The 13,105-nt window shown below is 69.7% G+C and overlaps 4 protein-coding genes across 6 annotated transcripts; 3 read left to right on the top strand and 1 right to left on the bottom strand.

Annotated features, from left to right (window-relative positions):
- The first annotated feature begins 119 nt into the window (after positions 1 to 119).
- ARRB2 (arrestin beta 2) lies at positions 120 to 5,600 on the top strand. 3 transcript variants are annotated; one of them, XM_082500962.1, is made up of 15 exons: positions 120 to 254; positions 994 to 1,024; positions 1,266 to 1,326; positions 1,604 to 1,648; positions 1,769 to 1,965; positions 2,574 to 2,633; positions 2,823 to 2,890; positions 3,007 to 3,142; positions 3,368 to 3,452; positions 3,629 to 3,701; positions 4,145 to 4,282; positions 4,806 to 4,889; positions 4,970 to 5,049; positions 5,144 to 5,198; positions 5,479 to 5,600. In XM_082500962.1, the coding sequence occupies exons 1-15, from the start codon at positions 232 to 234 to the stop codon at positions 5,498 to 5,500; spliced, it is 1,158 nt and encodes a 385-aa protein (XP_082357088.1). In that variant the 5' UTR covers positions 120 to 231; the 3' UTR covers positions 5,501 to 5,600. The 3 variants fall into 3 exon arrangements, with proteins under 3 accessions (XP_082357088.1, XP_082357087.1, XP_082357089.1); XM_082500961.1 differs by having other exon boundaries at positions 5,448 to 5,600; XM_082500963.1 differs by lacking the exon at positions 4,806 to 4,889 and having other exon boundaries at positions 5,448 to 5,600.
- A 626-nt stretch (positions 5,601 to 6,226) lies between these two features.
- MED11 (mediator complex subunit 11) lies at positions 6,227 to 7,137 on the top strand. The gene is made up of 3 exons (XM_082500959.1): positions 6,227 to 6,342; positions 6,676 to 6,806; positions 6,889 to 7,137. Exons 1-3 carry the CDS (start codon positions 6,258 to 6,260, stop codon positions 7,024 to 7,026), a joined length of 354 nt encoding a protein of 117 aa, XP_082357085.1. The 5' UTR covers positions 6,227 to 6,257; the 3' UTR covers positions 7,027 to 7,137.
- CLDN7 (claudin 7) lies at positions 7,030 to 13,102 on the top strand (the record flags this gene model as incomplete). The annotated part of the gene is made up of 4 exons (XM_082500966.1): positions 7,030 to 7,144; positions 10,992 to 11,070; positions 12,704 to 12,868; positions 13,086 to 13,102. Coding segments are annotated over exons 2-4 (252 nt in total), but the record flags the coding sequence as incomplete, so codon positions are not given.
- On the bottom strand, positions 7,342 to 9,126 carry LOC309685154 (uncharacterized protein). Its single transcript, XM_082500964.1, has 4 exons — positions 9,077 to 9,126; positions 8,729 to 8,867; positions 8,005 to 8,087; positions 7,342 to 7,901 (listed from the first exon to the last, which is right to left on the bottom strand). Exons 1-4 carry the CDS (start codon positions 9,111 to 9,113, stop codon positions 7,393 to 7,395), a joined length of 768 nt encoding a protein of 255 aa, XP_082357090.1. The 5' UTR covers positions 9,114 to 9,126; the 3' UTR covers positions 7,342 to 7,392.
- Positions 13,103 to 13,105: the final 3 nt, after the last annotated feature.

The following is a 13,105-nucleotide window of genomic DNA, read 5'->3' as shown; positions in this document are numbered from 1 at the left end:
GACGAGGAGGGGCCCGGAGAAGGGGCGGGGCTACGGGAACCTCCGTGACGTCGACCCCCCCGCGGCCACCGCCGCCGATTGGCTGAGGCGCCCCCTCCTCCTTCTCCACGTGACCCTCGGCCTGGTCATGGCCTCGCCGCGGCCTGCGCTGCCGCCGCGACGGGCCCGGGGACCCGCCGCCCCCGCCTAGGCCCCTACTGGCACCGGGACCGCTCCCACCCCGGTTCCAGCATGGGGGAGAAGGCGGGAACCAGGTGAGGGGCGGGTGTGGGTGTGGGTGTGGGTGTGGGTGTGGGTGTGGGTGTGGGTGTGGGTGTGTTCGTGTTCGTGTTCGTGTTCGTGTTCGTGTTCGTGTTCGTGTTCGTGTTCGTGGGTGACAGCTCCTACGGAGGTCCCCGGACACGGCAGTGGGGATCGGGACCCCCACCCCCATGGCGAGGGCGAGCTGGAACCCTGCGGGGGGATGCCCCAGCTGGGAGGGGGTTGGGCAGGGGAAGTGCTGGGGGGGGATGGGAGGGGAGGAGGAAGCGGGAGGGGGAGGAAGGGCTGACCGCAAAGCGTTGGGGGGGGCACCCGAACTGAGGGGGGCGGCAGCTGTAGGGCCACTGTCAGCCCCATGGCTAATTTCCCCCCCCCCCCCCCCCCCCCCGCGTCCCCTTCCTCCTACATCCCCATCCCCCCACATTCCCGCCCTCCCACGGCTGTTAGTGGCCCCGAGTGGGTGCGGGAGCATTACCCCCCCGCAGAGGAGCGGGGGGGGCCCTTTCACCCCGGCTTCCTGCTGGGTGGAAAACAGGAACCACCATGGCTGTTCCCCCCCCTGCCCACCCGCCAGTGCCTCCCAGTCCAGCTGGTGGGGCTCAGGTTGCCCCCCCCTTCCCTCAGGAATAAGGGGTTTCTGGCATGTTTTTTTGGGGGGGGAGAAGTGGAGGGAGGGGGTTGGGGGGCACCCATCCCCCCAAAATCCTATTTTGACCCTTTTTTGCCCCACAGGGTGTTCAAGAAATCCAGCCCCAACTGCAAGGTGAGGCCCTGGGGGGGGGGGGGGGGGGTTCACCACCTGCTGCCCCCCACCCCGGGGGACCCTCATCCCCCCCTCAGTTACTCATGACGTGAGCCGTGCCCGTCCCCGGTGGGGTTGGGGGTGCCATCCTCATGCTGAAAATTTGGGGCCTCCCCAGTGTCAGGGGACTGCTGACACCATCCTTGGGGGGGGGTGGTGTTCCCCATGGCCTGACCCCCCTGTACCTTCCCCCCCACCATAGCTCACAGTCTACCTGGGCAAGAGGGACTTTGTGGATCACCTGGACCGGGTGGACCCTGTGGGTGAGTGGGATTTGGGGGGGGGGCTTCTGGGGGGGTTGGGTGGACCTAGGAGGGTTTGGGGGGGGACGGACGGATGGACCTGGGGGGTTTGGAGAGGGCTCCCAGGGTTTTTTTGGGGGACCTTGGGGTGGGGCTAGAGGGGCTGCTGAGGCATTTGGGGGGGTTGGAGGGTGCTGGGGGGGGGCAGAGGGTGTGCTGGGGGATTCTGGGTTCCTCTGGGCCTGCTGTGGGGCTGGGGGGCCCTCACTTCCCCCTGACCCCCTCCCTCCCCTTGCAGATGGGGTGGTGCTGGTGGACCCCGACTACCTGAAGGACCGGAAAGGTGAGGGCTGGTGGTGGAGGTCGGGGGGACACGACATGGTGGGGGGCTCCCACCCCCCTGGGTGACGCCAGGGTCACCTCCCTCGGCTGCCTGGGTCCCACGGCCCCCCCGCCCCCGCAGTGTTCGTGACGCTGACCTGCGCCTTCCGCTACGGCCGGGAGGACCTGGACGTCCTGGGCTTGTCCTTCCGCAAGGACCTGTTTGCCGCCACCCGCCAGGCCGTGCCCCCCCTGCCCGAGGAGCGCCGCCCCCCCACCCGCCTGCAGCAGCGCCTGCTCCGCAAGCTGGGCCCCGCCGCCCACCCCTTCGCCTTCACGGTGAGCCCTGCCCGACAGGCTCTGCTGCACATGGGGTGCCTCATCCCAGAGCCAATTTGGGATCCTCTGTCCCATAACTGGTCTCGTACTTGGTTGGGGGGGTTCCTGTCTGTGGGGTGCCTTGTCCCATAGCTAGTTTGGGGTCTCCTGCCCCATAGCTGGCCCCATAGCTGGCTGGAGCGCTGTGCTGCCTGTGGCGTGCCTCATCCCATAACCAATTTGGGGTTTGCTGTTTTATAGCTGGGCCCATAGCTGGCTGGGGGGGTTGCTGAGCGTGGGGTGCCTTGTCCTATAGCCAGTTTGGGGGTCTCCTGCCCTATAGCTGGCTGGAGGGCCGCACTGCCTGTGGGGTGCCTTGTGTAATGGTGAGTTTGGGGTTCTCTGCTCCACAGCTGACTCTATAGCTGGTGTGGGGGGGACCCTGCTGTCCATGGGGTACCTCATCAATGGCTGATTTGGGGTCCCCAGTCCCATAGCTGGCCCGTAGCCATGTTAGGGGGTTCTCTGCCCTGTAATCAGCCCTACAGTTCCCACCCAACCCACGGGGGGCAGAGCCAGCTCCTCTCAGTGTTGTGTTTGTCCCCCCCGGCCCCTCTGTACCCCCCCAGATCCCCCAGAACCTGCCCTGCTCCGTGACACTGCAGCCTGGCCCCGAGGACACTGGCAAGGTGGGGCTGGAAGGGTCTGGAGGGCAATGGGGGGGAGGCAAAGGGGGGTTATTGGGGGGCTCTGAGGGCTGAGAGTTATTTGTGGGGAGGGGGGCTGTGGAGGAGTGATAGGGGTGGGGGTGAAGAGATGGGGGGGAGGTGTTTTACGGGGGTCTCATCCCATGTATTATGTTTCCCCCACCCCCCCAGGCTTGTGGTGTCGACTTCGAGATCCGGGCATTCTGTGCTAAATCCCTGGAGGAAAAGATCCACAAGAGGTAGAAGGGACCCGGGCACCCCTGCGACCCCCAGCCCCCCACGGGACCCCTCTCCAGGAGGAGCCAGGGGTCTGGGGATCCAGGCGTGACCCCCCCGCCACCATTTCCCCCACCAGGAACTCGGTGCGGTTGGTGATCCGGAAGGTGCAGTATGCACCAGAGCAGCCGGGCCCCCAGCCCAGCGCCGAGACCACCCGGCACTTCCTCATGTCCGAGCGCTCCCTGCACCTGGAGGCGTCACTGGACAAGGAGGTGGGGGGAATTGGGGGTCCCAGGTGTGGGGCAGAGGCGGGGGGGGATTGGGGGCTCCAGATGTAGGGCAGGGGCTGGGGGGTGGGATTTGGGGGTTGCAGGTGTGGGACAGGGGGTGTTGGGAGTCCCAGCTGTGGGGCTGGGTGGGGATTTGGGGGTTGCAGCTGTGGGGCAGGGGTTTGGGGCGCTGTAGGTCGCGGTGCTGAGCCAGTGCCTCCCCCTCAGCTCTACTACCACGGGGAACCCCTGAACGTCAACGTCCACGTCACCAACAACTCCAGCAAGAGCATCAAGAGGGTCAAAGTCACCGGTATGGGGCGGATGTGGGGGGACAAGGGGAGCCGGGGGGTTGGGGGACACGGGGGGGAGTTGGGTGGTGAGGGGGGCGTGGGGAAACGGGGGGGGACAGGAGGGGACATGGGAGGGGATGGGGGGGCTGATGGGGGGGACACGGGGGCTGGGGGTGACCCATTGCTGTCCCCCCAGTGCGGCAGTTCGCCGACATCTGCCTCTTCAGCACCGCCCAGTACAAGTGTCCCGTGGCCCAGATAGAACAGGAGTGAGCGGTGACCCCACCCCACCCCCTTTACCCCTCCCTGAGACCCCTGGGGACCCCCCAACCCCTTCTCCCTTGCCCTGGCAGTGACCCCATGACCCCACCTGACCCCCTGGCTCACCTGGGGTGACCCCTTGACCCTGGGGTGATCTCTGGCCTTGACCCTGGGGTGACCCCCTGTCCCTGGGATGCCCCTGTCCCTGGGGTGTCCCTGCGTCCTGGGATGACCCCAGACCCCTTGTCCTCGGAGTGACCCCTTTGCCCCAGGGGAGACCCCTGACCCCTCCCCTGACCCCTTGTCCCTGCGCCCACCACATCTCCATTCCCCCCTCGATGTCACCCCCAGCTCTTTCTCCCCTGGCCGCCCCCCGTTCCCTTTGCCCCAGGGCTGACCCCGTCCCCCCCCGGGGTGACCTTTGACCCCGTATGTCCCCCCTCCCCCACAGGGACCAGGTCCCCCCCAGCGCCACTTTCTGCAAAGTGTACACGCTGACCCCTCTGCTCAGCACCAACCGGGACCGGCGGGGGCTGGCGCTGGACGGCAAGCTCAAGCATGAGGACACCAACCTGGCGTCCAGCACCATGTGAGGGGGGGGCACGGGGGAAGGACAGGGTCGGGGGGGCGATAAACGGGGGCGTTTATCGCCCCCCAGAGCTCCTGGGGACTGACCCGGGGGGAGTGGGGCAGGGCAGAGCTGGGGGGTGGGAGGGGCACAGCCGGAGGAGGGGGGAGCAGGGAAATCTGTGGGGGGTCAGAAGGGGGGGGATGGTGACAATAAATCCCCCTCCAGAGCTCCTGGGGGGACATCACACCCCCCAGACGCCCCCAAGTGGGGCAGGGCAGAGCTGGGGGGAGTGGAAGGGGGGGCCCGGGGGCATCTGGGGGAGTCTGGGGGGTTGTGAGGGGGCAGTGGGGTGCAGAAGGGGAGGGGAGGGCGATACCCCCCCCCCCCCCCCAAGCTTCTGGGGACAGACCCGGGGGAGACATCACCCACCCCCCCCAACCCCTAACCCTTTGTGTGGGGCAGAGTGCTGGGGGGGGGCGTGTCCTGTTGTGCGTGTGTGTGTCTCCCCCCCATGTTAACACCCCCCACCCCCCGATCACAGCGTGAAGGAGGGAGCGAACAAGGAGGTGTTGGGCATCCTGGTGTCCTACCGCGTCAAGGTCAAGCTGGTGGTGGCCCGTGGCGGGTATGTCCCCCCCCGCGACCCCACTGACCCCCCCCGTGTGTGTGTCCCACCCCCCCAAACTCATCCCCTTCATTCCACAGGGACGTCTCGGTGGAACTGCCCTTCGTCCTCATGCACCCCAAACCCCCCGAGCACTGCCCCCCCCCGCGCTCCCACTCAGGTAAGGGCGTCACCAGGGGGGAGGCGGGGGGGGTTGGTAGGACCCCCCCGTGTCACGCTGACACCCTGTGTGTCCCCTGTTGTCACCCCCTCAGCCCTCCCCGAGACGGACGCCCCTGTCGACACCAACCTCATCGAGTTCGAGACCAAGTGAGTGATAAAGGGGGTTGAAGGGGGGGGGGGGGGAGTGTAAAATTGGGGGGGGGGTGTAAAACTGGGGGCGCTGTGCAGAGACTGACACACCCCTCAGCCCCCCAAGGGTTGAGCTGTCCCTCACCATTCCCTGGGGGGGGGGGGGGCTCTGAGAGCAGTGGGAGGGGGGATCTGAGGATCGTTGGGGGGGTGTCACTGGGGGGGGGGCTGGGAGGGTAATTTGGGTGTGGGTGTCCCCCCCCCAAGCTACGGGCAGGACGATGACATTGTCTTCGAGGACTTCGCCCGTCTGCGCCTGAAGGGGCTGAAGGACGAGAAGGACGACGAGGACCAGTTGTGCTAAACAACCCCGGGACCCCCAAACGCGCCCTGGGGCCCCCAAATCCCCCCGGGGACACACCCCACCCCCACCCCCAAGCACACCTCCCCCCCAGGACCCCCTGTGAGCCCCCAAACCCCCCCCGGGAACCCTCATCTCGCCCCCCCCGGTCCCCCCCAGGATCCCCCCCACCCTGCCTGACTGCTGTAAGGGGGGGTCCCCCCTTCCCCCTCTCCAGGGGCCATTTCAGGGGGACACCACCCCCCCGGGGTGCAGTCACACCCCCCAAACACTGGACTCGACTGGGCATTACTTCCCCCCCCCTCCCCCCCCCGCGCTGTTTATATGTACATTAATTTTTAAGGATGTTTTGGGGACACCCCTATCGCCCCCTCCTCCTCCACGCCCCGGCTGTGTCTCGTGGGTGTTGGGGATGTGGGGAGGGGGGGTTCTCTGGGGTAAATAAAACCTTTGAGTGGAGCTTGTCGTGAGGAGGGTGATTTTTGGGGTGAAACGGGGGGCTTTGGGGCTGCAGTACCCGCCCTACACCCCTCTCGGGGGGCGCGGGAGGACCGTGGGCCACTGAGACGGTTCCTAGAGCGGCCGCGGAGAGGGGGCGGTGGCGGCACCACGGGGGGGGGGGTATCACGTGACGCGGGGGGCGGTGCAGCGCATGCGCGGCCGGAAGTGGCGGCGGCCGGAAGCGGAAGCGGCGCGTACGGCGGCCGGCGCGGGCCATGGCGGGCTACGGGGTGGCCAACGAGCGGCTGCGCGTGCTGGAGGAGCTGGAGCGCGAGATCGGCGCCTCCCTGCAAAGTGCCGGTGGGCGTGGCTTCGCGAGGGGGCGGGGTTATGTGTGGGCAGGGCTTAAGGGAGGGCGGGGCTGGAGGGTGGGGCGCGGTTTCCGTGGTGGCAGCGGGGGGTGTGGCCTCTGAGGGGCCCCTGAGTGGGTGGGGTGGGGGCGTGGCCTGCTCTGGGGTCAGGGGCGGGGGCGGGGCCAGGGTGGGGTCAAGGGTGAGGGGGTGGGGTCAGGCTCTAGGCCTGGCCCTGACTTTGAGGCCCCTTTGGGGGGGGGGGGGGGGGGAGAGAGGGATCTTTGGGGGAGGGTGGTCGGGGGTCAGAGGTGAGGGGTCAGAGGTCCCGCCCTGCCCGTAGGCACGGTGATCCTGGAGCTGTCGAAGGAGAAGGCCGGGGAGCGGCTGCTGGAGCGCCAGGCCGCCCAGTTCAGCGCCGCCGTCCAGAAAGTGGAGTCCGAACTCTCGGCCCAGATCCGCTACCTCACCCAGGTCAGGGGGGCGGGGGGCGGGGGGCAGGGGGCGGGGACGGGGGGGTCAAAGGTCAGCGTCACCCCAGCTCTGCCCTCCCCAGGTGGCCACCGGGCAACCCCACGAGGGCTCCAGCTACTCGGCCCGCAAGGGCTGTCAGATGGCGCTGAACCGGGTGGACTACGCCCGGCTGAAGCTCGGGGAGTTGGCGCGCGCCTGCGAGCAGCTGCTGGAGCCCTGAGGGCACGGGGACGGCACGGGGACGGCGCCACGGTGCCCCGGGGACAAGCGCCCACCCCCCCGCGACACACGACCGACATGCCAAAATAAAGGGAAGCCGTGGTGGCCTTCAGGCGCGGGTGAGGCTGAGTGTGTGTCCCCACACGCGTGTGCTCCTGACATACGTGTGCTCCCCCACACGTGTGCGCTGGCACCGTACATGTGCTCCCCGGTGCACGTGTGCTTCCCCTCAAGTCTGTGCTCCTGACACACCTGTCCTCCGGGTTACGCTGCCCCCCCCAACGGCTCTCCCCTGCCCCACAGACACAGATTTGGGCTCAAAAGCAGCAGTTTAATGCCAGCGGGGAGCCGGGGGGGGCAGCAGGACTCACACTGATTCACAGGGGCTGTACACCGGCCCCACACCTGTGGGGCAGGAGAGGGGCGTCAGGTCCTCAGGCGAAGGGGGGGGACCTGGCCACCTGCCTCTCCCTGCCCCCCGGCAGCGCCCCCAGCGTGCCAGGACTCCCCCCAGGCCCAGAGCAGCTCCCAGCAGGACCAGCCCCATGGCCATCCCTACAGAGATGGGGACCGGCCCCACAGCGGGCCATGGGATCTGAAGGTCCCGCCCCGCGTTTTCCTGGTGGCTCCAGCCCGCAGGAGTGGGGAGCAAGGCCTGGCGCCCCTCACCCAGCCTCAGGACTTGGGGGCTGCTCGGGGGGAGGCTGCCTTGCGCTGGGGGGCCAGCCAGGGGCTCCTCCGGGACTGGGGGGCTCAGTGGGGCCATGGGGCTGGCAGGGGGTCCAGCCAGGGGTCTGTCTGTAGCCATGGGTCCATTAGTGGGTCTGTCTGTGGGTCCATCCGTAGCCGAGGGTCTGAGGGAGGGTCTCTGAGCCACTGTGGGGCAGAGGAGGGGATGGGAGGGGTTGAGGTTCCCCCCCAAAGTGTGGGGCAGCCCCAGGGGTCGCCCCCACCCCCCGGGTGCGGGACAGGGACCCACCTTGGCGCTCCCAGAGCTGCAGCAGCTCCACGACCCACGGCGAATCCCGGAGCCCACAGAGCTGCCTGTGGGGCAGCACAAACCTGGGGGGAGGCACGGGGGGGGGGGTGCTGATGTGGGGCATGGTGGCTGGGTGGTTGTTATGGGGCACGGGGAGGGAACGGGGGGGCTGATGTGGGGCACAGGAGCTGCTGTGGGGCACAGGGGAGGCTCCCTCCCATCTCTAGGCCCCACACCCCATCTGTGGAGCAGGGACAAGCCTGTCTATGGGGTGTGGACCCCCTCCCCGCCCCCCCCCCCCCCCCCATCTCCAGTCGGAGCCTCCCCGGGCACCAGTGCCCAGTTCCGCTTTTCCTGCTGGGGGGGAGGGGGGGGCTGGGGGGGGCTGAGGACAGGGGCTGGGGGGGGCGGGGGGATAATGGGGGTCCTGGGGTAGGGAGGTCCGAGGGAGGTTGGGGTTCCCGGGGGATGTTGGGGAGTGGGGGGGGTCCCAGGGGGGAAAGTGGGGGGCGAGTCCCAGGGGGGGGTTCGGGGTCTCGGGGGGTGGTCGGGTAGAGGAGGAAGGTCCTGTGGTGGGGTTGGGGGTACTGGGGGGGGGGGGCGGGGGGGAGGTGGCCCGGGGCAGGATGAGGGGTGGGGTGAGATGTGGGGTGTCACAGGGGGGATGGGAGCTATGGGGGATCCGGAGGGTTTGGGGGTCCCGGGGGAGTTGGGGGTCCCTCACCTGAGCACGTGGTGGGGGCAGAGCTCCGCCCGCAGCAGGCGGGGGGCGAGGGGGGGCAGGCGCACGGTGGGGGGGGGCTCCCGGGGCCATCTGTGGGTGCAGGCGCAGGCCCCCGCCCCGCCCCCCAAGTTCCCCAGTGCTGGGGGGGGAAGGGGGGGTCAGCGGGGGGTGCCGGGACCCCCACCCCCGACCAGAGACCCCCCCCAGCACCCCGGTACCCCCCCCCGGCTTGTCCCATCCCGGACCCCCACCCCCAGGTCCCGTTCCCCACTGACACACCCCCTCCGGTCCCGGTGACCCCTCCCAGCGCCCCCCGCTCCCAGTGACCCCCCCGGACCCCCCCAGTACCTCCCCAGGGCAGCAGCAGCAGCAGCAGCAGCCCCATAGCGCCGGGGGGGGCGGGAGGAACAAGGGGAGCTCCGCCCACACGGCCCCACCCACGCGGCCCCGCCCACACGGGACCCCCCCCAACCACCGATACCCCCCATCCATGAACCGGGAGGATCTCCCCCCGGGAGGCACCAAGACACACCCCCCCCCCCCCCCCCGACACCCCCCTACCATACTTTCACTTTCGCTTTCCCCCAGGGCGGGGCTGGTGTGTTTCCCAGCAGTGTGATGTCACAGCCGCTCCCCGTGACATCACACGCCCCGTCCCACAGCGACGTGACAGGGGGGGGAGTGAGAGGGAGGGGCAGACCCCCCCTCCCCGTGATGTCACACTTGTGATGTCACAGGGGCGGCTTTGGGCTGCCAGGGGGGGCAGAGTGCGGTGATGTCACATGTGTGACATCATGGGGGTGGCTGTGAGGGGGGGGGGGGGGGCACAGGGCTCCCTCGGGAACCCCCCAACACCACCCCTGGGACCCCGCCACGCCCTGTCCTGACCTCTGACCCCGGCCCCTGCCCAAATTCTGACCCCACCATGACCCCTGACCTGACCTTTGGCCCTGACCCCGACCCCCACCTGACCTCTGCCCTTTGACCCCAGACACGCCCACACCGCTATCTTCTGTCTTCCCCTCCCCCGCCCCCGGTGACCATTAATTAACGGGGCAGTTAATGAGGGACTGGGGGGGGGGAGGGGGGGTAGGGAAATACCCCCCCCCCCCATAGCCACCCCTATAGCCCCCCAACCCCTCCCCCCCGCCGGGCGGCCCCACGGGGGCAGAGGGTGGGGCAGGGCGTGGCCGGGAGCGGGGCCGGGGGGGCGGGGCCACCCGGCGGGTCACACCCCTGACCCCTCGCTCACCCCGCGCCCAAACACCACCCCCCGCCCTCCCCCCCTCCAGCGCCACCTTGTCCCCTCGTCCCTGTCACTGGGCCCCGCCCTGCTGACGTCACCACGCCCCCGCCCTGCTGACGTCACCCGCGCCGGCCCCCATATACAGGTGTGCGCACCTGCCCCGCCCCAACCGCGCCGGGGTGGCCGCTGCGGCGCCTATAGGGGCTATAGGGGCTATAGAGGGCTCTGCTGCTGTCGGTGGGGTCCCACAGGGGCTGTAGGGGGTCTCCGTAGGGGGTCTCCGTAGGGGCCATAGGGGCTCCCTGGGGCTGGGGGTCTCCGCAGCCTCGCTGCCCCCCGCCCTCCCTGCCCTTCTGGCTCGCGGTGCCTATAGGGTCGCCTATAGGGCCTCGGCCGCTCCTGGGGCTCTGTGGGGCGTCTGCAGGGTATCTACAGGCTCTCTGTAGGCTCTCTCTAGCCTGTCTATAGGGCCTTCCTGGAGGGCTCTATAGGGTCTCTGTAAGGCGTCTGTGGGGCCTCTATAGGGCACTTGTCAGCTCTTAGTAGATGGGCTGTAGGCTCTCTTTAGGCCGCGTATAGGGTCTGCTCCACGCTGCCTGCAGGCGCTCCGCAGGGAGTCTATAGGGTGTCTGGAGGGGATCCGGAGGGAGTCTGTGGGGAGTCTGTAGGTTCTGCTTCAGGTTTCCGTAGGATCTCCCCTGAGCTGCCTATAGGGTGTCCATAGAGTCTGTGTAGGGCCTCCGGAGGGTGTCTGTGGGGAGTCTGTAGGTTCTCCTTCAGGTTTCCGTAGGATCTCCCACAGACCGTCTATCGGGTCTGCGTAGGGGCTCCGCGGGTGTCTGTGGGGTGTCTGTGGGGCCGTCGACCCCCGCGATGGCGCACGGGGGGCTGCAGGTGCTGGGCCTGGCGCTGGCGGTGGCGGGGTGGGGGGCGCTGGTGGCGGCCACGGCGCTGCCGCAGTGGCAGATGTCGTCCTTCGCCGGGGACAGCATCATCACCGCCGTGGTCACCTACCAGGGGCTGTGGATGAGCTGCGCCAGCCAGAGCACGGGGCAGCTGCAGTGCAAGACCTTCGACTCCATCCTGGCCCTGCCCGGTGAGGGGGCTGTGGGGACACGGGGGGCGATGGGGACACGGGGGGCGATGGGGACATGGGGGGTGATGGGGACAACAGGGACATGGGGGGCGATGGGGGGACATGGGGGGACACAAGGCACCACCAGTGCAAGACCTTCGACTCCATCCTGGCCCTGCCCGGTGAGGGGGGGCCGTGGGGACACGGGGGGCGATGGGGACAACGGGGACACAGGGGCGATGGGGACACGGGGGGCGATGGGGACAACGGGGACACGGGGGGCGATGGGGACAACAGGGACACGGGGGGCGATGGGGACACGGGGGGCGATGGGGACAACGGGGACACGGGGGGCGATGGGGACACGGGGGGCGATGGGGACAACGGGGACACGGGGGGCGATGGGGACACGGGGGGCGATGGGGACACGGGGGGCGATGGGGACAACGGGGACACGGGGGGCGATGGGGACACGGGGGGCGATGGGGACAACGGGGGGACATAGGGACATGGGGGGACAATGGGGACGTGGGGGCTGCAGAGCCTGAGGTGACACGAGGGACATGGGGGTCCGGGGGGGGCGCAGGGGTTTTGGTGGGGGATGTCTCAGGGATTGGGGGGGGGGGGGGGGCACCTCCCACACACCTGAGTCCTCGAGGGGGGGGTGTCCCTGGGGAGGGGGGGGACAGGACACCGGGGGGGTCACCCCACCTCCCACCCGCGGGGTCAGCGGGGTCCCCCCGGCCTCGGGACCCCTCCACCCCCCAAAAGGGGACCCGGGCGTCCGCCTCCGGGGGGGGACAACACTGAAATCTGCCCCCCCACCCCCCAGGGGGGGTCCCCCGTGTCCGGTCCTGTCCCCCGTCCCGTCCCCCCCCGGGGAACTCCGGTGCCTTCAGTTTCGCTGAAACTCCCGTCCCGTGGGGGGGTGGGGCGGGAACGGCCGTTGGGGCGCGGCGGGGTGTCCCCCCCCCGCGATGGGTGCAAAGTCCCCCCCCGCCCCACCCCCACCCGTGGTGGCCCCGGGCAACCCGCGTGACCCTGACGTGACCTACGGGGTGTCCCCCCCACCACCGACGGGGGGGGACACCCGTTTCATTGACCCCCCCCCGGGGACCCCCCCCCGGTGTGTCCCCGTGTCCCTCCCCGGCGCTGGGGGGGACCCACACCCGGTGTGGGGCGGGGGCCCGATCCCCGCCCGGGAACGGCCAAAGTCTGACCCGGGGCCATAAACCGGGAACACGGCCCCACCCCCACACCGGGCTCCCCCCCCCGTCCCCCCCCGTCCCCCCGGACACCCCCCCGGGCTTAAAGGCGACAGGATGGGGGGTCCTGACCCGCTGTGACCCCCTGATGGCTTTGTGACCCCCCCCAAGCCCCCCTGGGCCCCTCTGACCCCTGTGACCCCCGTGACCCCTGTGACCCTCTGAACCCCCCCGTCCCTGTGACCCCCTGTGACCCCCTGACCCCTTGTGACCCCTCTGACCCCCCCATCCCTGTGACCCCCTGACCCCTTGTGACCCCTCTGACCCCCCCCATCCCTGTGACCCTCTGTCACCCTCTGAACCCCCCATCCCTGTGACCCCCTGACCCCCTGTGACCCCCCCGGGCCCCCTGCCCCCCCCGCCCCCGCTGACCCCCCCGTGCCCCCCAGGGTACATGCAGGCGACGCGGGCCATGATGGTGGTGGCGGGGGTGCTGGGCCCGCTGGCCCTGGCGGTGGCGGTGGCGGGGATGAAGTGCACCCGCTGCGGGGACGACGACCCCCGGCGCAAGGCCGGCATCGCGGCTGCTGGCGGCGGCATCTTCCTCCTGTCCGGTGAGCGGGACCCCCCCAGACCCCCACCGCCCCCCTTGGGGTCCCTCCACCCCGTTGGGGACCCCCCTACCCCATTTTGGGGGCTCTGTCTCCTGTTGGGGACACCCCCACCCCTTTTTCAGGGGTCTTGACCCACTGTTGGGCACCCCCCCAGCCCCACTTTGGGGTTGGGGGGTGTTTTGGAGGGGGGGGCTGATGGGGGGGTGTGTGTCCCCAGGGCTGGTGGGGCTGATCGCC

Source organism: Vanellus vanellus (assembly GCF_965231255.1).
Source record: "Vanellus vanellus genome assembly, contig: HAP1_SCAFFOLD_730, whole genome shotgun sequence".
NCBI classification, from domain to species: Eukaryota; Metazoa; Chordata; class Aves; order Charadriiformes; family Charadriidae; genus Vanellus; species Vanellus vanellus.
This window is presented reverse-complemented; position numbering and strand designations above follow the sequence as displayed.

What these genes read in the sequence shown, in the direction of transcription:
- LOC309685154 (XM_082500964.1), bottom strand. Translation starts at nt 9,113, where the DNA reads ATGGGGCTGCTGCTGCTGCTGCTGCTGCCCTGGGGAG. An exon ending in TGCCCCCACCACGTGCTCAG is followed by an intron (nt 8,088 to 8,728) that starts GTGAGGGACCCC and finishes GCCTCCCCCCAG; the next exon opens with GTTTGTGCTGCCCCACAGGC. An exon ending in GCAGCTCTGGGAGCGCCAAG is followed by an intron (nt 7,902 to 8,004) that starts GTGGGTCCCTGT and finishes TCTGCCCCACAG; the next exon opens with TGGCTCAGAGACCCTCCCTC.
- MED11 (XM_082500959.1), top strand. Translation starts at nt 6,258, where the DNA reads ATGGCGGGCTACGGGGTGGCCAACGAGCGGCTGCGCGTGCTGGAGGAG. An exon ending in CGCCTCCCTGCAAAGTGCCG is followed by an intron (nt 6,343 to 6,675) that starts GTGGGCGTGGCT and finishes CCCTGCCCGTAG; the next exon opens with GCACGGTGATCCTGGAGCTG. An exon ending in AGATCCGCTACCTCACCCAG is followed by an intron (nt 6,807 to 6,888) that starts GTCAGGGGGGCG and finishes TGCCCTCCCCAG; the next exon opens with GTGGCCACCGGGCAACCCCA.
- ARRB2 (XM_082500961.1), top strand. Translation starts at nt 232, where the DNA reads ATGGGGGAGAAGGCGGGAACCAG. An exon ending in GGACCGGGTGGACCCTGTGG is followed by an intron (nt 1,327 to 1,603) that starts GTGAGTGGGATT and finishes CTCCCCTTGCAG; the next exon opens with ATGGGGTGGTGCTGGTGGAC. An exon ending in CTCATCGAGTTCGAGACCAA is followed by an intron (nt 5,199 to 5,447) that starts GTGAGTGATAAA and finishes CCCCCCCCCAAG; the next exon opens with CTACGGGCAGGACGATGACA.